This window comes from Hypanus sabinus, chromosome 7, assembly GCF_030144855.1.
Source record: "Hypanus sabinus isolate sHypSab1 chromosome 7, sHypSab1.hap1, whole genome shotgun sequence".
Taxonomy (NCBI): domain Eukaryota; kingdom Metazoa; phylum Chordata; class Chondrichthyes; order Myliobatiformes; family Dasyatidae; genus Hypanus; species Hypanus sabinus.
In genome coordinates this window covers 114,638,073-114,664,549 of record NC_082712.1, presented here as the reverse complement: position 1 = coordinate 114,664,549, position 26,477 = coordinate 114,638,073, and the positions used below count along the sequence as shown (strand labels likewise).

General features: G+C 41.4%; 1 protein-coding gene across 1 annotated transcript in view; it reads right to left on the bottom strand.

Annotated features, from left to right (window-relative positions):
- Positions 1-26,477, bottom strand: part of pdhx (pyruvate dehydrogenase complex component X) — a 218,000-nt gene that overhangs the window by 46,666 nt on the left and 144,857 nt on the right. Inside the window, exons 7-9 of the mRNA XM_059975424.1 lie at positions 21,674-21,821; positions 2,876-2,934; positions 896-1,054 (exon numbers count right to left, since the gene is read on the bottom strand). Of these exons, the coding sequence (XP_059831407.1) occupies positions 896-1,054; positions 2,876-2,934; positions 21,674-21,821 (366 nt within the window). The remainder of the gene's footprint in view (positions 1-895; positions 1,055-2,875; positions 2,935-21,673; positions 21,822-26,477) is intronic.

Below are 26,477 nucleotides of genomic sequence, written 5' to 3'. Positions count from 1 at the left end.
CTGCCTGGGGTGACTGCAAATTGCTGAGCTCAATATTGAATTGCCTGGTGTCAAGTAACTTGCTCTTTCTTTCTACTTGTTTCAGGATCAGACAGTTGTGTTGCCATGCTTCTCTCTCCCCCTCCCCCTCCCCCCTCTCTCATTTGTATATCCTGGTCCGTTCATGATGTTGCAGTAGGCTAATCTATACAACATCTCCCACACTTCACACCATGAGTCACACTGAGTCCACCACTAGAAGGCCATGATTGCACTGAGAGGGTGCAGAATGTGACTGGAACTGCAGTGGAGGAGAACTGAGGGTCAACCTCATTGAGGTATATAAAACCATGAGGAGGATAGGCAGGGTAGAGAGCAAAATTATTTTACGCATGGTGGGGTATCTCAAAAAGAGGGTAGTAGTTGGAGGGGATCGGAGGGGGTATTTTTTCCACAGAGGGTAAACACAGTCTTAAATGTGCTGTTTAAATAAGTGGCAAAGACAGACAACTTTGAGACATTTACGAAGCATCTAGACAATTTCATAAACCACAGTGACATGAAAGGCTATGGACCTCAACGGGTAAATGGGATTAGTGTAGATTGGTACAATCGGTGGTAAGCTGGGAAGCTTGTTTGTGTGCTCCATGATTGTACAACATATTGGCATTTTTGAGAGCAAGCATTTTGCGTGGGATTGCTGCTAATATCCAGCCTAGCAATATATATTTTGGTGTCTTTTTATGCATGCTGTTAAATTAAATTTATTTAATTTATAACACACAGGTGACAGATAGTCATTATCATTTGAATAGAAATATTAAACAGCCACCTAAATGGCAAGTAATCCAGTGCAATACCTATAGTGGTGGAAAGTTAATCAAGTTGTGATTCCAGTACTAGTTCTTGGTCTTACCTTGACTGTGGTGGAAATTTCTTCTATTCCCTTGGAAGCAGCATCTTGGACAATTGGTGTAACAAGGCCATAGTCCGTAGCAACAGCTACTGAAATGTCAACAGAGCTGAGCTGACAAGGTCCCTCATTGCTCCAGGTGGAATTCACATCTGGCATTTGCTTTAAAAGCATTTCATTGAGTAAAAAGTAAAGGGGAGGAGGAAGCAAAAATACACAGTTGTCAGAGAGAACTGCCGTGCAGATACAGACAAAAACAGAGACAATTGCCCTCAATCAATTCCTTTGTAATGGTGCCAAGTGCAGCTTTTATTTGTAATTGGGCTTTAACATCCATACCACAATGCTAATTTCTTTGGTTGGCACATTCTGCCTTTCAGGACTAATAGAAATTCCTGGAGGAGATGACTACAGTCGGAATCAGGAAACACATACTGCATGGAGAAGATGCTGCAAACCCGTATAAGGTTAGGCAGCAATGGCTGGCAGAGAGAAAGGAAAGGGAATAGGCTGGTTGGTTTGTCTGGAGCGGCGGGGGTGAACAGGAGATCTGATAGAGGTTTATAAGGTTATGCAAGACATAGATAAAGTAGGCAAGGGCTATCTGTTTCCCATGATTGAAATGCCCAATTCTAGAGGGCATACATTGAAGGTGAGAGGGGGTAGGTTCAAAGGGGCCATTCGAAGTAAGTTTTTCCCTCAGAGAGTGGTGGATGCTTCGAATGCCCTACCTAGTACGGTGGGCACCAATTTTCTTCATTTGAAGCCACTCTGTGGTTGCTCTGGCAGTATGCTTAGGGCCACTGTCCTGCTGAAAGTTGAATTTCCTCCCCACTTTAAACTTACTGGCAGAGGTTAGCAGGTTTTGATCTAGGATTTCTCTGTATTTAGCTGCATTCATCTTTCCATCAATCCTAGCTAAATTTTCAGTCCCTACTGCTGCCCATCAATCCTAACCAGATTTCTAGTCCTTACTGTGGAAAACCATCTCCACAGCATGATGCTACATCCACCATATTTTACAGTAGGGATGGCATTAACTGGCTGATGTGCAGTATGAGAGTTATGCCACACATACCGCTTAAGAGTTGAGACCAAAAAATACTACATTACTCTTATTCAACCACAAGACCTTCTTCCACATCTTTTACAGTATCTTCTAAGTTAGAGGATCCTTACCTGGGGTCCATGAATCCCTCAGTTAATGGTAGAGGTCAATGACGTATAAAAGAACTCCTGTCCTAAGTGAAACTTTGCCAAGTCTTTACAGGCAAGGATATGCTTTTTTTTAGCTATGGCTTCTTCCTTGCCACTCTTCCATTAATACCCTTTTTGTGCAATGCCTTAAGAGATTGTGGAGCCATGAACTTTGTCTCCAGTTGCAGCCACTGACTTCAGCTGCTCACTCAGGGTGACCTGACAACACAGTACCCTCTCTTACAAGTGCCATTCTACTGAAGCGACTGGAGGGGCAGCCTGACTTAGGCAGTGCGGCTCTGGTTTCATATTTCTTCCACTTTTTTTATGATGGTATTGTACCCTTACCCATACTTGTGTTTCTCTATCATCATTTCCCTGACTCGCCTTGAATGCTCTTTTGTCTTCATTTTAGTTTGTTGAAAATCTACCATACAGTTAGACCTTACGAGAGAGAGTATTCAGGTGGTCCTCCAATTTTCGATATCAACAAATTGGGTGAGTTGGTAAAGTAATACTGTATATTGCACCTGAGGAAAGTTAGCATAGTAATTACAAAGGGGGTGTATACTCATACAGCCTCACAAGTTTGGTTTTAAATTTTTTGTAATTTTAGAATCTTTCTTTTGATTTGACATGATGCACTATGTTTTGCAGATTAGCTAAAATACCCCACTTTAATATATTTTAAATTTTGAAAATGAGACAGTACAATGTGAAAATAGTTGTGGGGCTGAATACTTTTCCAAGGCACTGTATCATTCTTTTTTTTTGGAGCTCACTTACTTTCAGTGTGACAGCAGCTGCCTTGATAATGAAATCATTCACAGAGACCTTGATGTCATCTAGAAGAAAAAAACAGTGAAATCAATGAGAATGGAGAGATTTACTTTGACGGAGACGCAGCTTTTCATTAATGCAGTGCTTGAAAAAGGACATTGGAATGCTAATGTCTGCACAGATCCCTACTCTGTTGCTGCAAATGGTGTTCAGGCAGATGTGACACTCCTTTAGCTTTCTGAGAATCAAGGGCATTAGTGTATTAAAGATTCCATACAATAACTGAGCTTCAAGCTGTGGCTAATGTTACAGTGAATGAAGGCACGTGTTCTTTTTCAATTCCATTTATATCGCACAGTATTTTTAAAAATGCATTTACAGTGAAAAAAGTATTTTCAGAGGCTTCAAAATCAATTATAAAAACATTCCATAATTTAGATTGCCATTGGGTGGTCAGGATACACCAAAAATAACATCTGTTGCTTTTTGTGGCATTGTAAAAGCAAAATACTGCAGATGCCGGAAGCTTCAGCAGGTCCAGCATCACTTGTGGGGAGAGGGAATGATTCAGGTCACTGGCCATTTTAAATGGAAGATTAGATGGTACAAGGTGAATGTGGTTAGTGATGGGACAAATAGTGGAGGAGGTGTAAGTGCTAGGAGGAAGTGGATGTGGAATAATTGTCTAAAATTACTAGAGGAACCATGCATTCTAATTATCTTATATTGTTTAACTTGATGGCACATTTAGAAGGCTGCCTAGTCAGAAAATGAGGTGCTGTCACTAAGGCTTAATGGAGCTTTGTGGAAATAAACAGGAGGCTGAGATCAGAGATGCCAGAGCCAGAGAAGGACTGAAGGACAGGTAAATGTGAGCTCAAGGTCACAATGCAGATTGAATGCAAGTACTTTGGAAAGGAGTCAGTTGATGAATGCTTCTTACTAATCCTACAGAAGGGTGTCTACTGACTTGCTATCATATACAGTGGGCTGTGTGGTCCTAGATCTAGCCTACTGCCTGCCCACAGATAGTCAAAGAAATTAAGGCAGGAATAAGAATTATGAAGAATAATAAAGATAATTAAAATACATTAATATACAAACAAGGAAATAAAGGAATTAACTTTAAGTAAAATAAGTTACCTCTCCACAGTGTCAATACATTCTGTGTGGAATGAGCTTCCAGTACAAAGTGGTAGAGGCAGGTTTGATATTGTCATTTAAAGTAAAATTGGATAGGTATATGGACAGGAAAGGAATGGAGGGTTATGGGCTGAGTGCAGGTCGGTGGGACTAGGTGAGAGTAAGCGTTCGGCACGGACTAGAAGGGCCAAGATGGCCTGTTTCCGTGCTGTAATTGTTATATGGTTATATAACAGCCCTCATTGCAAGATACTGCCCCACTGCTGGATAGAATGGAGAGTTCAGCAGTAGAGCAGATGGTCAGAAATGCTGGCATTGTCCCTTTAGTTTATCACAACCATGAGTCAGCTTTCTGAGGCTGGTTAGAGTTAACATTGGATACTGTGTCCTTGTGCTCTACATACACAAGCCTGGGCAGTATGATTTAGAGAGCAAGCAGCTGTTGCCCAATTAGCAAGCTCCCCCTCACCACACACTGATGAACCCAAAGGAACGGCAGAGACCCATACAGTTTGGTACCAGCAGCGTCACAGGAATTGCCAGACAGCAATAAACTCAACTTAGGACTGCCTTAGGGACTCCATCTCCAGATTTTTCCCTCAGGGTTCAATTTCCCAAAGCCTTCTCCATAAGTAGGTATAGCAGCAAGGCAGCGAAGGTTTGAGATCAGATTTCTCCGTCTCTGAGATGAGCAGCCAACCGCAATTGATGAGCTCCAGTTGCCCGAAGTGACTGTTTTAAGGTACCAATAACCTGCCTTTGCCCTGTCTCTTCTGTAGAAACTGTTCCGCTGGGCTTAGTAGCTAGGATATACATGAAGTTTGGGATCCAGGCGTGGCTGACAGAGGCTATTTGAGGTGCACGCCATTTAATAGGTAGTGGAATTTGTCCCCATAACCAGCCCTGGCTATTACAGCTTTATTCACCCAATAAAGCCAAAATACTTGTCTTCAAACCTTATAAAACTCGGAAAAATTCTGGTTTAAACAGTAGACCTCAAGAAACTTGTAAGCAGTGCATGGGAGAAGTTACATCCAGAAATAACAAAAATATGGTGGAGGCTTTGGATTGATAATAGGAAGCTAACAAAGTGGAAAGAAACAATCTGAATTTAGACTTTAAAGATCAATTCAGAGTTGAACGGAGTGATTTAAGGGCTGCTTAGTTTGAACTGTGTATGCAATCTCCATTTCAGGCTTAATCTACAGTTTGAATCTGAAAAGAAACCATTGACCAAGTGCACTCTAGTCTAACTGGGCAATCAGGAATAAAGAAGAGTTGCTCAATCTTTTGTCTTTATGGATGTTGTGTTCATGTATCAATGAATCCCTCTGATCACACATGATTAAATTTATTTTTTCATAAATTTCTGAGGATTTCAAGTTAACATGTTTCCATTAATGACAGTATCCTCTGATATTAGACTTATGAAAGCTACAGGCTTATGAAGTATAAGAAAACAAGACAAAGTAACAAAGAATTGCCTCAGCTTTTAGGGCTAGCATGCAAGGACTCAGGGCTTTCATGGCCCAGCTACTTCAAAATGGCCACAATCCAGCTAGAAGTGACTTGGCACAGTTAAACTGTTGAAAGGACTGTATTATTGAAAAAGAAAACGGGTGTACACAAATTTATCATACTTACAAATAAAAATCATTGACAACATGCAGAAAATGAAGTGGGTCAAAATGAAAATGCAGAATAATTTTGAGTATGTGGAGTATAAGGGGAAATTGGAAAATATACAAAATAATTGAAAATCACGTGTGGGAAAAGCCTGCTGAGAGAGAAGAGTGGGGAGGAGACAGAGAAGTGATAGAAGGTAGCAGTTCTAACAATATACAAATATTGGAACTGTAGAACCACATAATGGTTATAATGCTATTGCAAAGTTACTCTTGGAAATAAATCACTTTCATTTAAAGGTAGTAGCAGGGAATAGTACATGAAAATGTGGGGACAGTAAAAAATGTGATGAATGTAAGATCGGAGTAATTAGATTGTTGACAGCTGGTACTGACGCACAAGGCCAAGAGGCATCTTTTTATGCTACTGGACCATACATGGACAGGGACTTCATAGCTTCCATGGAAGAGTTATCCAGAAAACTCAGGAGCAAATGGTGAATACTATGACAATCCTTTGGAAATTAAATTTATGTCAAAAAGGACAGTGACAAAAGAATATTACACAAATGCATTATGAGGAAACTAGAACCTTAATACACTGAGGGTGTCCATATTGTGAACAGTTGAGGCAAAAACCCTTCCACTGTTAGATATGTGAATGATTCATGAACACTACCTTATTATTTGCTTTTGCACTATTTAATTATTTTGTAACTTATAGTAATTTTGTGTCTTGCACTGTACTGCTGTTGCCAAACAAAAAAATTTGTGATGTTGATCTGTGATAATGGACACGATTCTGATTCTAAACGGAATTTGCTAACATTTGATTAAAAAGAGGAAAATTTAATCAGTTGTGCAATCAGCAAGACTCCAGAATAGACTAAAACAGCCAAGTGCAGAGAAACATCATTGAAGTCATAGTGTGCCAAATTACTTGCTACTCTGCTGTAAATTGCCAGTATTCAAAGTATTATTATTCAATGTATTTGTCTTCTTTGTAAATTACCTATAATTCTTTGAACTCTGCAATGAATTTATGTCATAAATGTTTTCTGATGACAGCTCACAATTTTCACTGAATTGCCAAAACAAGCCCAGGCCTGAATCATCAGGTTCAAACTGTATTAACCAAGCTCAGAGAACCAGCACAGGTCATAAAATCATTATGAAAGATGAAATATAATGTACTTAGATGAAATTCTATTAATGTCTTTACCAAAGGAGTAGAGTCAAAATTTTAAACAAAACTATGTATATACTATAAAATATGCACTATTAGTGGTATAACATTAATTGATAATATTCAATTCAAAGTAAATTTATTATCAAAGTATTTACACAGAATACAACTGTGACCTTCATCCTCTCACAGGCAATCATGAAACAAAAAAATGCCATGGAACCCTTTCAAGACACCAAACATGCAAAAAAAGAACAAATTGTGAAAACAGCAACAAGCAGGCGAATATCAAGCATCAAATCAGGAGTGCAGTAGTATTCAGTTTTAGTTCAGATCAGCACAGTGTCACTAATCCACTGCTGTCTGTAGAACCATTCTTTGCCAAAGCATCAATCACTCCGATCAACCCGCTCCAAAGTAGTAAAAATAAAGAGTAACCAGAACCCAGGACGTACGCAATATGAACCTCAAACTCCTCAGACAGCAATTAGCCAAGCACTTGACCGTCCTCTGCTCGTGTCCTCATCGACTTCAACCCTACTCAACGCCTCAATCAGAGAGAAGCAATGGAGTTGATCATGGACTCACACCCCATCTTCAGGCCACCAAGCCAGACACTCTGCACCCAAACTCACTGAACTCTCTTGGACACAGCAAAGTGCTAGATCACTCAACTGGCCCCAAAAGACACCATCAAAATGTAAATCCCAGGTTCTAATCACATGCAGCTTAGTAGTAGAATCATATTTGAAAGATGAAGCAAAAGAAGTAGCTTGAGAACTGTCTGCAGAATGTCACTGTTGATCGTGTTGTTCACTGGCACCATCTTGATTAAGCTGTTACCAGATGTACTAGTTTAAAATGCCCTGTTTTAGGTGGTGGGGTAGAGATACTCCTTCACTCCGCCAGGTTACAGGTCAGCCTTGGGCAAGGTGTAGCACCCCTGATCAGGGTCATGTGAAGCCATGGGACCAGGTAGTATTTGGTCATTTGAGCAGCCGGTGTATCTCACAAGTCCTAGTTATGCGACCACTGATAGTAGGCAGACATTCATTGAAGAGCACCGATGAAGACACTGCCCAGAAGGCGGCGATGGCAAAGCACTTCTGTTGAAAAACTTGCCAAGAACAATCATGGTCAAGACCACGATCATCCACATCATACCACACGGCACATAATGTTGGTGATGATGTTTGTGCTGGTAGAGAAGGACTATTAATATCTTTAAAACATGCACCAGCAAAGGAGACATAAAAGACTGCAGATGCTGCTAACTGGAGCAACACAAAGTCTTGCAGGAACTCAATGGAAGGAAATGAGTTAGAGTCAGCATCTCTGGAAGAAAATGTCTATCTTTGACACCTCCCTCTAATATCTTGATCTCTCTGTTTCCATCTCAGGAGACAGATTATCCACTTACAAGTAAACCCATTGACTCCCACAGCTACCTTGACGACAACTCTACCCACTTATCAAGTGCAAAGATGCCATTCTTTTTTCTCAGTTTAGCAGTGTCCACCACATCAGTTTTCGTGATGAGGCTTTCCACCTCAGGTCATTGGAGTACAGATGAAGGGTCTTGACTTGAAACATCAGCAGTCCATTTCCTTCTATTGATGATGCTAGACTCACTGGATTCCTCCAGCACTTTGTGTACCAGGATTTGATGCCCAATGTTTAGCTTTGTTTCTTTTAGCAGTATGTGTTATTTTCCATTTATATACAAGACCTGGGTCTCGCCATACTGAAGGAAATTATTTACACCAAATGGAAGTACAGTCATAGGATCACAGTGTTATACAGTGCTGAAGTCAAACTCATCCATGTAGCCTATTTGAGCTAGTCCCATTTGCCTATATTTGGTCAATATCCCTTCTAATCCTTTCCCATCCATGTCCAAATATCAGTTAAATTCTCTAATTGTACTCGCTTCTACTATTTATTTTGGTCACTTCTTCAATATACTCACCATGCTCTGTGTGAAGAAGTTGTCTTTCAGATCCTTTTTAAATATCTTGCTTTAAACCCAAGCCAACTAATTTTAGATCCATACCCTGAGAAAAAAGACCTTATCTGTAACCCTCATGATTTCATAAACCTCTAGGTGGTTACCCTCAGCTTCCTTCACCTTTGGTAAAAAAAAATCCCAGCTCATGAAGTCTCGTCTTATAACTCAATCCCTTCAGTCCCAGCTATATCCTCGTAAATCTTTCTTGTACACATTCCTGCTTAATGACATACAGTATTCCCAATGTGGTCATCTTGTACAGCTGAAGCATGATGTCCCAACTTTTGTACTCAATGCTTTGACTGATAGAGGTGTGAATGCTCAAGAATCTGCACCTAGGTACACAAGTACATTCCCTAAAGGAGTAGTTCTATGATATTTTGAAGCTTTGGCTAGGGGCCTAAAGGCAAAGATGAATTCCAAAGTGCCACACTCAAATGAATATTAGAAAAAGAATACCTGCAAACAGTAGAGACCCCATATGTACATCAGATAATAGCAGAGAGAAGAGGCCCGAAGACAGTGGACAAGTTTGTTGGAAATACGTTATTTCCCACATCACAAATGGCCAATATCCTACTTATTGATATTGAAGCTTTGTGTGCACGGACATACATTGTGGCTGTTAGGAACAAATGCAACCATCCAAACGGATTTGAAGCTCTTCAGAGGAGTTTGAGAAGAAACTGAGAAAATCATTTGTCTTAGTTTCTTTTTCCAATGTGTCCCAGACTGATATTTGATTACCGTAAATTGCGGACTATAAGCCGCTACTTTTTTCCCCACGCTTTGAACACTGCGGCCTATACTACGGTGCGGCTAATGCATGTTTTTTTTTCATGCCGCCAAAAACATTTTGCCTCGTAACAGTAGACCAATAAAATTGATGAGTAGTTCACAGAGGTCCAATGAAATTGTACGATAAATCAAGCGCACTTTCACTATTAAATTATTGTAAATCAGTCATTTGTATTCACCCTCATCAACATGGAAAACACTCGAAGAAAAGCATATGATGCAGCTTTTAAGTTAAAGGCGATCAATCTGGCGGTTGAAGAAGGAAATCGAGCTGCTGCACATAATCTTGGCATAAATGAATCGATGGTGAGACGGTGGAGACGCCAGCGTGAAGAACTGAATCAATGCAAAAAGACGACAAAAGCTTTCAGAGGTAATCATAGCAGATGGCCCGAACTTGAAAACTTTCTTGAAGACTGGGTTAACACACAGAGAGCAGGCAGCCGCGGTGTTTCCACCGTGCAGATCAGACTGAAGGCTAAAGCAATCGCCACCAAAATGAAAATCGAAGATTTTAGAGGTGGGCCATCGTGGTGTTTTAGATTTATCAGACGAAAAGGCCTGTCCGTCAGGGTACGCACGACTCTGTGTCAGCAGCTCCCTCCCGACCACGAGGAAAAACTTGCTAACTTCCGCACATTCACTCAAACAAAGATAGGGGAGAATTCCATCGGGCCAGATGATATCATAAATATAGATGAAGTACCTTTGACGTTTGACCTGCCTCTCACTCGGACTGTTAATAAAAAAGGTGACTTGTCCATCACACTGAAAACAAGTGGCCATGAGAGAACGCATTTTACTTGTGTTCTGAGCTGCACAGCATCCGGACTAAAGCTTCCACCGATGGTGATTTTTAAGCGGCTGACAATGAAAGTTCAGTGAAAGCTGCCATCAAGAGTACAAACTCAATTCCAGCTGTGATTCCTGGGGGCACCACGAAGTATTTGCAGCCACTGGACATCAGCGTGAACCGGGCATTTGAAGTGGCGCTGCACGTTGAGTGGGAGGCTTGGATGACGAGCGGCGAGAAATCCTTTACCAAAACAGGACGCATGCGAAGAGCATCTTTAACTCAAGTCTGCCAGTGGATCCTAAATGCGTGGAGCCATGTCACAACATCCACCATCACCAACGGGTTTCGAAAGGCTGGACTGCTGCGTGATGAAGAGGACCGCGTGCGCTCGAGTGAGAGCGACAACGAAGAGACTGAAGTGAGTGACGAGATCCTGAGGTTGTTCAATTCGGACACTGAAGGACTTTGATGGTTTTAGTGCGCAGGAGGAAGATGAAGAAGGCGATCAATAACTTTTCCTGGTAGGCTGCAGTATATATATTTTTTTTACCAGTCGTTAGGAGATATTGGAATGTTGTTCGTGCACTGTTCAGTAAAAAAGTATATGCAACGTAATTTGTGTGTTACCGATACGTATGTATATTTAAAAGTAGCTGTGTTACAGGCACTGTTCGAAAAAAAGCATTTGCAATATGTATTTGTTTATGTTACCATACGGATTTAATTAAAAGTTAAAAAATCCTCACGTGTAATATCTTTCTGTGTAAATATCTCATATTACAACGTGGGACACCTGAGGCTTAAAATCCGGTGCGGCCTGTACAAGTACAAAATTGATTTTCTTTCTAAAATTAGAGCGTGCGGCTTTTAATCAGGTGCGCTCTGTAGTCCGGAATCTACGGTAGTTTTCTCCATTGGAAAATTAACACTTTTCATGGCCTCTTTTCTTTTCAAACTAGGTGGAGGTGCGCACAGAACAGTGTAAAGAAAGACAAGTGAAGAGCTCTTACAGATGGCACCAGCCTGCAGAATATACATCACAGATAAATTAATGGTGTGTGAGATACAGGGTCACATATGATCTTGTGGGTGCGATGTGTTGCATTTTCTTAGGCTTAGGTCAGGTCCACTCTTAGCAATAAAGAGTAATTTTTAAATGGCATCGGGAACCAGGACTCTAAAACAGTTTAATATTAGAATTTCTGCATTTTTCAAAGGTAATTCTTCAACTAATTGTCAGAAGCCCTCTGTTGGTCGGGGTCGACCATGAATGTTATGTCCTGTCCTGCCAGTATGCAACCCAGGGCAGTATGATATGGTGTTGCCCATGCAGCAGGCTCCCCCTCTCCACACAGCTGACGGATCCAAAGGCAGAAAAGATCAATACAGTTTGGCAGCAGCGGCATTACAGGAATAGCCAATTAGTGTTGAACTCAACACCTTAAGGCCTCCAGCTCTGGGTTTTTACTCGGGTTTTACTCCTGAAGCCTTGCCTATGACTGGGTATAGTTGAAAGGCAGCGGAGTTTTGAGATCAAAGTTTTTCTTCGAAATGAGCTGCCAACCATGGTTGATGAGCCCCATCTGCCCGAAACTAAACTGTCAATTTAAATGCAGTAAAGATCTCTTGAGACAAAGAATGGTCTCTTAACCTCGAATCCGAGCTGCTTATAAGTATGAGCTCTAGAAAACAAAGGTTATCCCAAGCACATGCCATTGATTAAAAAGGAAGCATTAAACTGTCTAACAAAGGAAAAGAGTAATTATGTCCACACAAGTCAAGGAGAGCCAAATGTGTGCTCGAAAAACTTTCTCTTTAGCTCTTGGCTGAATAGTGTTCAACATAAGCAGGCAGCTCCAAAAGTAAGTATAAGGGTTAACTTGATAATGTGGCTTCATTAAGGCTTACACTGGATGACTACGTGCCTGTAACAGAGATGAAACAAAAATCCCAAAGGCACTAATGATAAGACATTCACATGTGACTACTTTCTCAGCCGAAACTCAATGCTCAGGTTCGCTAATAACCTCTTGGCTCAAACTGCCTACTGTAATCCTATTTCCAACAAGCAGAGTACTGATTCAGAACGTTATACCAGGGGAATCTTTAAACTAGAGTTCTGTGAGAAGATGGGTGAATCCATTCCATACCAAATACTTTAAACATCTTGGCTACTTGGTCATACTAACAAGCCGCATGCTGTGGAGTGCGAATTTATCTTATGCTTTTTGAGATTTGTCTTTACTTGATAAAAATCCACTTCTTCAGAGAACCAAGATCAAAAGCCACATGACATCTCTTACTTGCTGGTTACACAGCAAGAGTGGCAGGGGCCAAGTAATAAGTGATCTTCTTCCTTCATAGGATTTAGTGCATGACATGGTGCTGCAAGCTTGGTTATAGCAAATGACAACCTGGGACTTTTAAGACACAGTATTTCACACTTTTGGCTGACAATATCAAAATTAAATTTTAATTGGAGGATTCTTTTTTGAAAGATGTGGATGTCACTGGATAGGCAGGTATGCAACGAGATGATGATTATAAGCATATAACCATATAACAATCACAGCACGGAAACAGGCCATCTTGGCCCTCCTAGTCCGTGCCGAACCCTTAATCTCACCTGGTCCCACCTACCCGCACTCAGCCCATAACCCTCCACTCCTTTCCTGTCCACATACCTATCCAATTTTACCTTAAATGACACAACTGAACTGGCCTCTACTACTTCTACAGGAAGCTCATTCCACACAGCTATCACTCTTTGAGTAAAGAAATACCTCCTCGTGTTTCACTTCTGCCCCCTAACTCTCAAATCATGTCCTCTAGTTTGAATCTCCCCTACTCTCAATGGAAACAGCCTGTTCACGTCAACTCTATCTATCCCTCTCAATATTTTAAATACCTCGATCAAATCCCCCCTCAACCTTCTACGCTCCAATGAATAGAGACCTAACTTGTTCAACCTTTCTCTGTAACTTAATTGCTGAAACCCAGGTAACATCCTAGTAAATCCTAGTAAATTATCCATCATCAAATGCGTACTGAAAGTATTCCTACAATGATGCTGAGGAGAGTTCCAGGAACTTGAACCAGTATTAGTGGTCTGAGGTTTGTAGGACAAGCTTGGTCCAAGAGCTACAACTGACTTCCCCTGAGTTTATTATCGTCCCACATGCTAAGATACAGTGAAAAGCCTTTAAGAGATCATGCCATTATAGGTACATCAAAGTAGCAAAAAGAAAACAGAATGCAGAATATAGTGTTACAGTTATGGAGGAAGTGTCATATGCAATTACAGAGCTTAGGTAGACAAATTAAGTACAAACACCATGGCAAGTTAGATTGAAGATCAAGAGTTCATCTCGTAGAATCTCAACAGCATATGCTGTGAAATTGGTTATGTGGCAGCAGTACACTGCAATACATAATAATAAAAACTGTGAATTATGTATACACATACATGGAAGTTAAAGTAAATAAGAAGTGCAAAAAAAGTAGTGAGGTAGTGTTCACAGGTTCAGTGTCCATTGAAAAATCTGACAGCAGAGTGGAAGTAGCTGTCCCCGAATCATTGAGTATGTGCTTTCAGGCTCCTGTACCTCAGTTAGAGTCTGAGATGTCCATTCAGGAGTCTGGTAACAGTGGTGTAGCAGTTGTCCTTGAGCTGGTGGCATGTTTTCAGGCTTTTGTATCTTCTGCTGGAGAGGGGAGAAGTGGGTGGGATGGGTCCTTGACTATGCTGGCTGCCTTTCTGAGGTAGCAGGAAGGTAGACAGAGCCCCTTTAGGGGAAGTTGGTTTGTGTGATGGACTGGATTGTGTTCACAACTCTTTGTAATTTCTTGTGGTCTTAGGTAGAGCAGTTGCTAAACCAAGCTGTGATTCCTTCTGATAGGATGCTTCTAAGCTGCATCTGTAAAAATCGGTATAAAGGTCATGGGGGACATGTCAAACAGCATCCACTTGGCTGGGCCAGAGACAAATTGTTGGTGATAATTACATGTAGGAAATTAAAACTCTCAATTATTCTCATCTCAGCACTATTGATACAGACAGGGGTGTGTACTCACCCTGTAATCAATGACTAGCTCCATCATTTTGCTGACATTGAGGGAATGACGGTGGTCTTGAAACCATGCTACCAGACTTTCTATGTCCTTCCTATGTGTGGATGGAACTGAATATCAGATTTGACAACAGAATAGAAAACAGTCTAAGATAACAGTTCAAGTAAAGAAACCACGGGAATAACTACAACCATATACCTTGCTTAACAGTAATAAAGAGGTCTCAATGGAACAAGGACAATGGTCCAAATAAATACATCTTCACTGATCTATGTTACAAAACTAACATTTGGACTGGATCTTCCGCTCCTTGTACTGAGAGGCAAGCAAAGTCGATGTGGCCACCACTTCAACTAAAATCAATTCTTAGTTTCAACTTCAGCAATAGTCAAATAACTCTACACATTCTTACACACAGAATAAGGTGGACAAACTCAAGGTGCAGTTCGAGATTGGTCGGTATCATGTTGTGGGCATCACTGAGTTGTGGCTGAAAGATGGCCATAGTTGGGAGCTTAACATCAAAGGATACGCTACACAGATTGACTCTGTGGCTAAGAAGGCATACGGTGCATTGACGTTCATCAATCGTGGGATTGAGTTTAAGAGCCGAGAGGTAATGTTGCAGCTATATCGGACCCCGGTCAGACCCCGCGGTGCTCAATTCTGGTCGCCTGACTACAGGAAGGGCATGGAAACCATAGAAAGGGTGCAGAGGAGATTTACAAGGATATTGATATGTTAATTAATTTGAAATTTAATAAAAAGATTGAAAAAGTACTTCACCAGCAGCATTTTCCAGTAGTCCAATACTGATTATCACCTCCCTTTTTCTGTTTATATAATTGAAAACACTTTTAGTATCCTGCTTTATATTATTATATTATTGGCTAGTTAGCCCTCATATTTCTTCTTTCCCCTTCTTATAGCTTTTTTAGCTGGCTTTTGTTGGATTTTAAAAGCTTCCCAATCATCCCAACTTCCCACTCACTTTTGCTACCTTATCTGCCTTTTCCTTGGCTTTTATGTAGTCCTTAATTTACTCTGTCAGCCATGGTTGCCTATCCGTGCCATTTGAGAACTTCTTCCTCTGTGGAATATATCTATCTAGGGCCTTGTAAACTAATTGTTTTCTTTGTTTCAATGGCCCCCTACCAGAAGTCGCCGAGATTCACCAGTACCATCTTAAACCAGAGATATCTTTCTTGTCTCCCCTCATACATTATAAATAGTTCTTTGCTTCGACAACTCTATATATTATCTCTATATAAGTGTTTCCATGAAATTCAAGTCCCTATTTGTGAGTAACTTCAACTGTCATTTTGCAAATGACACATAATGTGGATCTAACTTGGTTTATAAGATTGAATTGTTTGGTAACTTGCACAGATAGTACAAGGACATGAAATTAATTTGCATGCAATGCTGATCATGCCAATCTAGTTAAAATATGCTATCTTATTGAAACTAACATTGTGTGAACCAATCTGCAGCCTTCCAATTCAAACGAGCAATTGAGTTCCATTATTTCCAGCATCCATAGCATGTCTTTTTAGATTTTCAGACTATGTGTTGTTTTCTTTTTTAACATCACACTCAAGGAATCTTCTCATTCACTAAACCCTCAGTGCCAGTCTTTCACCTCACATTTTTTACTCCTGTCATGTACTACGTAATGGGAGATTCTTGCATTGTCTCCTTTCCACGACTTGACATCTTATGATAAAGAGTAATTGACTTGAAACAGTTCTCCTCTCCTTAGATGCTGCCTGACCTGCTGAGTGTTAGTTTTATTTTATGCTTTTATTTCATATTTTCAGCATCGATAGTATTTTGCCTTTGTACATAATGCAAGCTAAGGGGCAAAATAAGCTTGGCACACATACAAGTACAAGGCCAAGACCTGATCCAAAATAGGTTTTTAGATTTTTGATAGAGGAATCTGGGGATCCAAGTCCAAAACTCCTTGAAAATTACTATGGGTAAGCTTAGGTAATTCTAAAGTAAGGACATGTTCAGCACAGCTTTGTGGACTGAAGGGCCTGTATAGTGCTGTAGGTTTTCTATGATTCTACACATGTACTTCGATAATAAATTTACTTTGAACTTTGAGAGGCATATATAGAGTAGACAGCTGGTATCTTTCTTCTCAAGAGTTGAAATATCCAATATATTTAAGGTGAAAGGAGTAAGCCCCAAGGCAAGGTGCAGATCAAGCTTTTTTTTACAGAGTGGTGGGTGCCTGGAATGAACAACTGAGGTGGTGGTAGAGGCAAATACAACAAAGATGTACAAGATGGTGTTAGGCACATGAATGTGAAAGAAATGTAGAGATGGACATTGTGTAGCCAGTAGGGATTAATTTAGTTGGCCTTTTTAATTATTAACTTAATTAGATTGGCACAACATTGTGGGCTGAAAGGAATACAGTCGGCCCTCTTTATCCGCGAGTTCCACATGCGTGAATTCAACCTGCCACGAATCGAGAAAACCCGGATGTGCTCTTCCAGCACTTGTTGTTCGAGCATGTACAGACTTTTTTTCTTGTCATTATTCCCTAAACAATGCAGTATAACAACTATTTTACATAGCATTTACATTGTATTAGGTATTATAAGTAATCTAGAGATGATTTAAAATATATGGGAGGATGTGTGTAGGTTACCGTGGATTGGGATTGAAAAAAATCGGAAGTTTTCTTACCAAGTAAGTCAGAACAGGTACATCCGGTATCACTTAGCATCAGTTAGTCAAATGTTTGTCTTAGTATATAGCATATATTTTACCTTTCCATGCATATAAAACGCTTAACGTATAAAACGTATGCTTCAGCACCGGGCTCGGGAACGGAAGTTCCCAAGTTCGATCCAGTGACAGACCACTTCCGAGCGTTGATGTGGAGGGCCAAAAACCCAAAACCCAGTAATTAAACCACTGCGTTGCTTAGTAATAATTGTAGCTTTCATCAGGGCAGGGCCTTTCTCACTTTATCCTTTAAAATTATTCCACTCATTGACCGACTGTAGCCTAACACTTTCCAATGACCGATGACATTTTACCTCTTTCCAATCGCTTTATTATTTCCACTTTATTTTCAATCGTGATCATTTTCGTGAACAGAAACACTGCGGATTCAGATCTCCACCACCGGGTCCTAATGTCCACCGCACTGAGACAGGTTAAATAAGATCTGGGGTTCCGCTGGGTCCTAAGGTCCATCGCATTGAGACAGGTTGAATAAGGGACTTGAGCATCCACGTTTTTTGATATCTGCGGGGGGTCCTGGAACCAATCCCTCGTGGATAAAGAGGGCCAACTGGACCCTGAGCAATATTGTTCTAGGTTCTATGACAGTAAAAGCAAAGGGAGTATTTTAACTTGTATGGAAAAACAAAACTAGTGGTAATTAGCATAGGCAAAGAATAGTATTAGCAAAGATGGATTAAAAGGTCAGCAGGCCAGTCAGCAACAATGACGATTCAGGCCAAGACCCTTCATCCGGACTGCATAAAATCCAGCCTTCATCTGGACTTTTTTATCCAGTCCAGATGAAGAGTCTCCGCCTGTACTCTTTTCCATAGATGCTGCTTGGCCTGCTAAGTTCCTCCAGCATCATGTGTGTGCTGCGCGGATTTTCAGCATCTGCAGATTTTCTTGTTTGCTAAAAGGTTAGCACACAATTGACCAATGATGTTTTGCTCCAGGGCCTGCATAATTCACCAAAGTGTCACACGCTGTCAAAGAGATCTTTACAATCGGTCAGTCTGCCCAGTGAGAGCACTAATCTGGTCAACAGGTTTATGACAGTATTAACTCTTTTAGCTTTTTATGTTTTATATGGGAGATGTGAATTAATTTTGTTTCTCACTCTGCAGAGGCTGATAAATTTGATGAATAACTTGCTGCATATTCTACTTTCATTTGTTTTGCCTTCAATTACTTCAACCATATATGCATTTATATATGCTCATTCAATGTGCTTAAGTTCCAGTGGTAAGAGCTAGCTGTGGCCTGAAGCAAAATGGAGATGAATATGTTTCAGACAAACAAGTCTCTAAGATCAGTCACTTTAGTTTCTTACCCACATGTGGTTCATAAGATGATAGGGAAGATTATTTAAGCTGTTTCATTATCTTACAGGAAATCAATGCTTTTAAGTTGTAAAGTGAAATAGTAAGAGACTAAAGGTATTACAACTGTTTGACAGGTTGCTTTTCATAACCCCATTTCTGCTGGTTGTTTGTCGAATCCAACAATGACAGGAAACCTATGCAGGAGCTTTTAAAAAGGAAAAGCCACTGCACTGGGGCAGTTCCAGTCTCTTGACCTCAGCCGCCCAGGTCCAGTGGTACAAACTGGGGTCTTTCTTGGTTGCAATGGATGACCATTACATCTTCTGTGCCTTGCCGCACCCTTGGATCTCCACCAGGCACTGCAGAACTGCCTTCCTGGCCGTTGCATCTCAGTTTGGATCTCAACCACCCAGTCCACCGGAGCTGATTTTGCATACTAAGACAGGCATGTCCCTTTCTCATCGAGGTACGAGGCTGTGGGCTACCCACACCTGGTTTAGTCCAACTGTCGAAGCGGTGTACTGCAGTGTGGACGCTGTTGCATGCAAACAGCTACTTAGAGCCACAAGTGAGAACTGCCCCGGAATGGACTTGGCAAACCCCTTCACCAGAGGTGCTACCCCTCCCTGGACATCCTAAGTGAACTCCTGATGATGTAGAACAACACAATCATGTGTTTTTACCTTCTCCAAAGGGTCTCAGTCTGAAACATCAACTGTTTATTAATTTCCATGGATGCTGCTTGACCTGCTGAGTTCCCTCAGCACTTTGTGTGTGTTGCTCCGGATCTCCAGCATCTGCAGAATCTCTTGTATTAATAACTTGGATAGTTTTGAAGCAATTGAAATTGAAAGAAAGGGTTCCTTTATTTTGCAAAATAATTTGGTGCTTCTGCCTGAATCTAGGGTGCGTCATTTCTTGGAACCCACTTCCCTTTAGATCTAAAAACCAGGAGTCTGAATATACGGGAAAAAATGCTCTAAAGATACAAAATGGGATTTATACTCTACAGATTAATCAGCTATTGTTAAATTTGCTACAAAGTCCAAAGTTACATCAAGTACAAAAGGGCTCTAGTGTTTTCAATGTCTGGGAAAAGGGAAACAGCATCTTTATTCTCCACCAGTACTGTATGCTTTGTTTTCTACCAAATGCTGTTAAGGTAGTTAGGGGAACATAATGTAGTAGGCATCTTTGTAGGCCATCAAACTATTTGCTCCAGCTTTCAGTAAAATTGGAAACTTAACTGATTCCTTTAAAGTGGGGCTACCAAACTGGGGTCCACAGACCCCTTATTTAATGGTCCATGGCATAATAAAATTTGGGAACCCCTGTTTTAAAGGGTTCGAAATCTATTTAATTCACAAAATCAAAAAAAAATTATTTCAATGGAATGTGAAAGTAAATTTACTGTGATCTAAACAACATGGATTGAAGATGATATTCAGCACTGATGATGAGCAGTACATTTGGCTGAACGGATGAGTACGATTTAATGAAAACAAGCTTTTCTCTCTGGAGGCTGAGGGAGAGGAAGCCAACAGAAACTTCATGATATTAAGCACATCTTTGAGTGCACAACACTTCTGACCACAAACATGATAATCATCATGACAGTTCATTATTGCTGGCAGGAATGTATCCTCTATCCTGTGAGCGGAAAGCATAATGAGTGGAACTGTGGCAGATATCCTTGACTTAGGTGTGAAATGATTCCTAGTTAATGTTGTTATAAGGATCAACTAAACTCCACGATACATTGAAGGAGACACAGACAGCAGATGCTAGTCTAAAGTAATACACAAGCTTCTGACAGAACTTAGTGGTTGATCAGCATCTGTTGGAGGAAAGAAATTGTACCATTTCACATCAAAACCTTGCATAAGGACTGAGAGAGGAGAGGCAAGATGGCCAACAAAGAGGGGGAAAGGGGAATAGCATCTACCATTCACCTGCCACTGTCTTCCAACTCCACAACTGCTCACCATCCCAACCTAGCATTACTCTAGCAGATTGTATGTTGCTCCAGTTTAAACTAATGGTCAGTGTTGACCATTCACTATGCTTGAACTGTTTCTGACATAACTATTTGTTTGCCAAAAACCAAATCATCAGAAATCCATGATAAGAGATTATACGGGCCCTGAAGAAGGGTCTTGGCCCGAAATGTTGACTGTTTATTCTTTTCCTAGATGCTGCCTGACCTTCTGAGTTTCTCCAGTAGTTGGTGTGTGCTGCTTTGGATTTCCAGTGTCTGCAACTTCATTATAGGAAACTGTTCAGATGGGAAAGTACTTCTCTGCACCCAGTACAGAAGTGAAAGCTAGAAGAAATTGATCTCATCACTAGAAAAATTAATGAACCAGTAACTACATCGGCTTTGAAAAAAGCACGTAAATCAGTAAAACATTTATTGTTCAATGCTGCCATCTAACTCTCTTGATGAGGTCAACTGCTGTCTTGCACTCAAGTCACAAATCCTTACTCACTTGCAATAAATTGGAAGGTACACTGTTTTTGTGCAAAACTGCTTCAGCACTTATGACCCAGGCACCCACTGTAACTGAAATTATGATTAAGTAATTTGTTAATAATAGCAAGAGAGTTTTCTGTGCAGAATTGGTCTAGTGTGGACATCCTATTTATAGCTTATATCAGGGAACCCTTAAGTTTGAAGTCGATACTCCACTTCTATATAGAAGTTATCAGAGGTCTGTGAGGTTCAGATGAACTCCCAGTCATTGCTGTCTGCAGCTTCTGACCTGAGGTTGTCTGAGCATAATGACCTATGGGGTGGAAAGGCCAAAAGGGTGCTATGTATACAAACATGTTAACTTGTGGCTGAGAAGGTCCTGAGTCAGCTCATTGCAAATACTCTCAGGTGTGGTACATATCATCCTGTGTGATGACCAAATTTTCTGTATCTGGGTGCCACATCCTCTTTTCACACGCTCCTTGAGCTAACATGTTTTTGTTTGATTGTTACAGCATTTGCCTGATGATTTCTGGAATTTAGAAGAATGTCTAAAATTTAGAAGCAAAATATCTGTGGAGGGGGATAGAAAACAAGCTGAAAACATTGTTAAGTTGAAAACAAAACCAACCTTTGGCTAGCTGCTTCTTTGTCTTCAAGACTTTTTCAATGTTACAATCAATACTGGCATATGAATGGGGGATTGTAGTCTTGGACTCTGTTAGTCTCCGTGCAATGACTTGCCGAACATTACTGGAAGGAATTTCAGAGAATGTGCCCTGGAAGCAACAGGAAACAGTTGTCAAGAAAGAATTTGAATTCACACTACATAAACCTTATCAAAAGAATGCTCAGTGACCAACAGACTACATCTAGGATATAGACATTGCAGTTATGCAGGCAGAAATGATAGTCAAATTTCCACATGTTGGAAATAAATGTTATGAGATAAATTATCAGTTTGTCCGTTTTGATGATCCTGACATGCTGATTACAGGTTGACAAAACACCCATGGTATTCCTGAAAACTGATCATAAAACATTGTAGGTTATTCTGCACTGGTAGGTGGCACTTCTCATCCATAAGATTCCACAACACAACTCGTGTTCTTGTTCAGAAAGCTGGCTTTGGCACCTGTGCTACCACTTATTCTAAGAATTACCCAGACATGCCTGAGAAAGTGCTGGCATCAGCTTAAGATTACTTCTGATGACTCCTCATGAACAACACAATATTCTACATGCCTTCCACCTCTCCAGCTAAACCTGGTGCAATGGCTATACAAACAAATATCAGCTAAAGGGAGGAGTTCAAAAAGTTCAACATTCAAAGTACATTTATTATCAAAGAATGTATACCCAAGAACATAAGAAATAAGAGCAGGAGTAGGCCATCTCTCCCTTTAAGCCTGCTCCGCCTTTCAATATGATCATGGCTGATCTGGCCATGGACCCATCTTCACCTACCTGCCTTTTCCCCATAAACCTTAATTTCCCTACTATGGAAAAATCTATCTAACATTGTCATAAATGTATTTACTGAGGTAGCCTCCACTGTTTCATTGGGCAGAGAAATCCAGATTCACCACCCTTTGGGAAAAGCAGTTCCTCCTCTTCTTTGTTTTAAATCTACTCCCCCGAATCTTCTATGTCCCCTAGTTCTAGTCTCACCTATCAGTGGAAACAACTTCCCTGCCTCAGTCTTATCGATCCCTTTCATACTCTTGTATGTTTCCATAAGATCTCCTCTCATTCATCTGAATTCCAGCGAGTACAGTCCCAGGTGACTCAATCGCTCCTCATAGTCTAACCCCCTCATCTCTGGAATCAAACTGGTGAACCTCCTCTGCACCATCTCCAAAGCCAGTATATCCTTCCTGAGGTAAGGAGACCAGAACTGCACACAGTACTCCAGATGTGGCCACACCAGTACCCTGTACAGTTGCAGCACACTATATACAACCTAGAGATTCATCTCCTTAAAGGCAGCCATAAAACAAAGAAACCCAATAGAATCCATTAAAAAAGACCATCAAACACTCAATGTGTGAAAAAACAAATGTAATCAATAAAAAGTAAACAAATCGCACTCAGAACTTAAGTTCACCGAAGTGAGTCCACAGCCATGAAGCTTGTTCATCATCGCAGTCAGTCCAGGATCCTGTTAGTTGCTGGCCACAGCCTCAGAACAGCACAGAGATGAGTAAACCTCATCAAGCTACTACCGTAACACCTGTCTGCCCCCCACCTGTGGACCCGACTGCCCAAACTTTTCAACTTAGCCTGGCACTTAAATTAGCCAAACATTAACTAGCTCCTCACTCTTGATTCTGGTCCCTGCTGTTTTGATTCGGTCCCCAAGCCCACTCCAGCAATGGGCAAACATCGGCTCATCCTTTGCTCTTGAACCCAGGCCCCACCACCTCAATTTTGCCCAAACATGCCACATTGCAAACTTGCTGCACCTTCAAGACTGCCATTCACAAAATAAAAATGCTAGGTCGATCAGGCAGTTCAAAAGTACATCCGAAAGGGAAGTTACAGGCTATGATTGCAATGATTGTTGTCCAGAAAAATGTGTGATTGATGGAGTAGTTAGTAGATTTGTTTAAAAAAATTTCAAAGGTACATTTAATGTCAGGGAAACTTATACAATATACATCCTGAAATTCTTTTTCTTCGTAATCATCCATGAAAACAGAGGAGTGCCCCAAAGAACGAATGACAGTTAAATGTCAGAACCCCAAACCCCCCCCACCTCCTCCCCCCACACACAAGCAGCAGCAAGGCAATGACCCCCCTCCCCACCAGCAAAACAGCATTGGCATCCCCCACCGAACACTCGTGTACAACAAAGCATCAATAAAGACACAGACTTGCAGTTCCCCAAAGACTACTTGTTCACCTGGTAACTCCACATACCACAGGCTCTTTCTCGCCTCGTAATAAGGGAAAATGAGGTGTCTCTGTTTCACAGCAAGAGGGGAGACATGACAAACATCTCGCTGATTTACAATGTTAAAAGTCCTATGCTGCTTCTTCCGAGCTCTGTGCCCAAAGAACTCGGGTCTCTGGGCACACAGCCAGCAGCCAGCTCACTGCTTTCGATCTTCCATCTCCCATGACACACCAATTACCTGCAGAGGCACCAACCTCGTGTCTACCTGCCTCCAGAGCCACAAAATCCCGAAACTCCGAAGGCGGGCTCATCTTCTAGGCCGCGTCCTTGGTATATTGAATAACAGTCAGTCGTAAGATCCCAAGAGTGGGTCCCATTACCGCAAAGAACCAAAGTCAGCGTGTAACTCCAGGTCAGGGTATTTGGGGATAGTTGCAGTGTTTTACATTTATATTTTAGAATAGGAATATACTTTTAAGCATATGTGTTCTTAATCTTTTTAAGCAGAATTTTTACTTATTATCAAACTGACCCAGTCATTACTAAATGTTTGTGAATGCCACTGGTCCTGATCACGCTGAGCTCTGACAGCCTGCAAGTGTAGGGAGACTGCTGAAACTCACCAGCTGGCAGAGAGACTCTGGGAGTCCAGGAGGCTGCCAGTGCTGACACAATCCCAAAGGTAACAAAGCCACACTGACGAGAAAGGGCACTTGTTCCCAGCTGAAGACTGTACCGGGGCCGCAGTGGAACAAACAATGTCTGCACAAAGGAAGACGTGCTGCATTTTCACTTGGTGCTGGAGTTTCACTCAGTAAAGTGAATGTTAGTGCCCAAGCCTCAGATCTGCGCTGCTGGTAGGGTACAAAATTAAGTAACCATATTCAGACCTATATCAACTCATTTATATATTGCTTAGCACTCAAGATCTGCTCCCAGGAATAAAAAACCAAATTAAATTGGCATTAATATGCCTCTCTGTGATGTTACAGAGATAAAAATGTGTCACCCAATTCAGAAATTTAGCACCCTACCCTCCTGGAGCAACCCCCTTCCTTCCTCTGGCACTTCAGAGTCACATCACCCACTGCTGGGTTTGGAGGGTGGGAGATCCAGGGTGAGATGTGGAACTCAAGGCCGCACCATGGTTGGATAGTGAGAAAAGGCAAATGCAGGGGACCGGCAGAGTGCCTGGATCCTACAAGCATTCCCATTACTTCTTGTTGAATGTGATGGAAGTTGCTATCTCTTCTCTTTATGACTGTACAGCTCAACCCAAGCAAGAGATTTCCCTACAGAAGCAGAGTCTATAGGCATACAAAAAAGCTGGATGAACTCAGCAGGTCGGGCAGCATCTGTTGAAAGAAGCAGTCAATGTTTTGGGTCAAGACCCTTCATCAGGACTAAAGAAGGAGGGGGCAGGGGCCCTATAAAGAAGGTGGGGGAGGGTGGAAAACCAATCAGAGGAAAGATCAAGGGGTGGGGGAGGGGAAGCAGGGAGGGGATAGGCAGGAGAGGTGAAGAAGGAATCTAAGGGGAAAGCACTATAGGTAGTAGAAGAAGGCAGAGTCATGAGCGAGGTGATAGGCAGCTAGAAGAGGAGACAGAGTGAAGGTGGGATGGGGGAAGGGAGAGGGAGGGAATTACCGGAAGTTGGAGAATTCGATGTTCATACCAAGGGGCTGGAGACTACCCAGACGGTATATGAGATGTTGTTCCTCTAACCGAAGTTTGGCCTCATCATGGCAGTAGAGGAGGCCATGTATGGACATATCCCAATGGGAATGTGAAGGAGAGTTGAAGTGAGTGGTAACCAGGAGATCCTGTCTGTTGTGGCAGACAGAGCGGAGATGCTCGATGAAGCGTTCCCCCCAATCTGCGTCGGGTCTCGCTGATGTAGAGGAGGCCGTACTGGGAGCACCGGATGCAACAGATTACCCCAACAGACCCACAAGTGAAGTGTTGCCTCACCTGGAAGGACTGTTTGGGGCCCGGAATGGTGGTAAGAGGGGAGGTGTAGCATTTATGCTTGCAAGGATAAGTACCAGGTGGGAGACCTGTGGGGAGGGACGTATAGACCAGGCAGTCACGGAGGGAACGGGCAGTACCTTTTCTCAGAGTCAGACTACTTGAGGCAATGAATTTTTACTGAGCTGCTCAAACATATTTCTTTTCCTAAATAATGTTAGGATGTGGAAGAATTAAAAAGATAAAAAAGATAACTTCAAATGATATCTGAAGTATTTCTTTTAACAGGTTGTAAGAAAAAACAACTTGAAACATATCCATATTAGTCAGAGGAACTCAAGTCAATGGGTTATTGAAAAATCTTAATAAAACAGTGCAATTGGCCAAATACATGCTTTTGGTGTGTAATTTTTAAACACATTACTCCTGAAAACATATTTCTGGTGGTTCTACTGCCTCACAGTGCATATATGCAGTGAGTTAAAAACTTCAAAAATCACCCAAGACGGAAACTTCCTTCAAGGTTTTTAGTGAGATGTTATTTGAGATATTGTTGTTTCAATGGCAA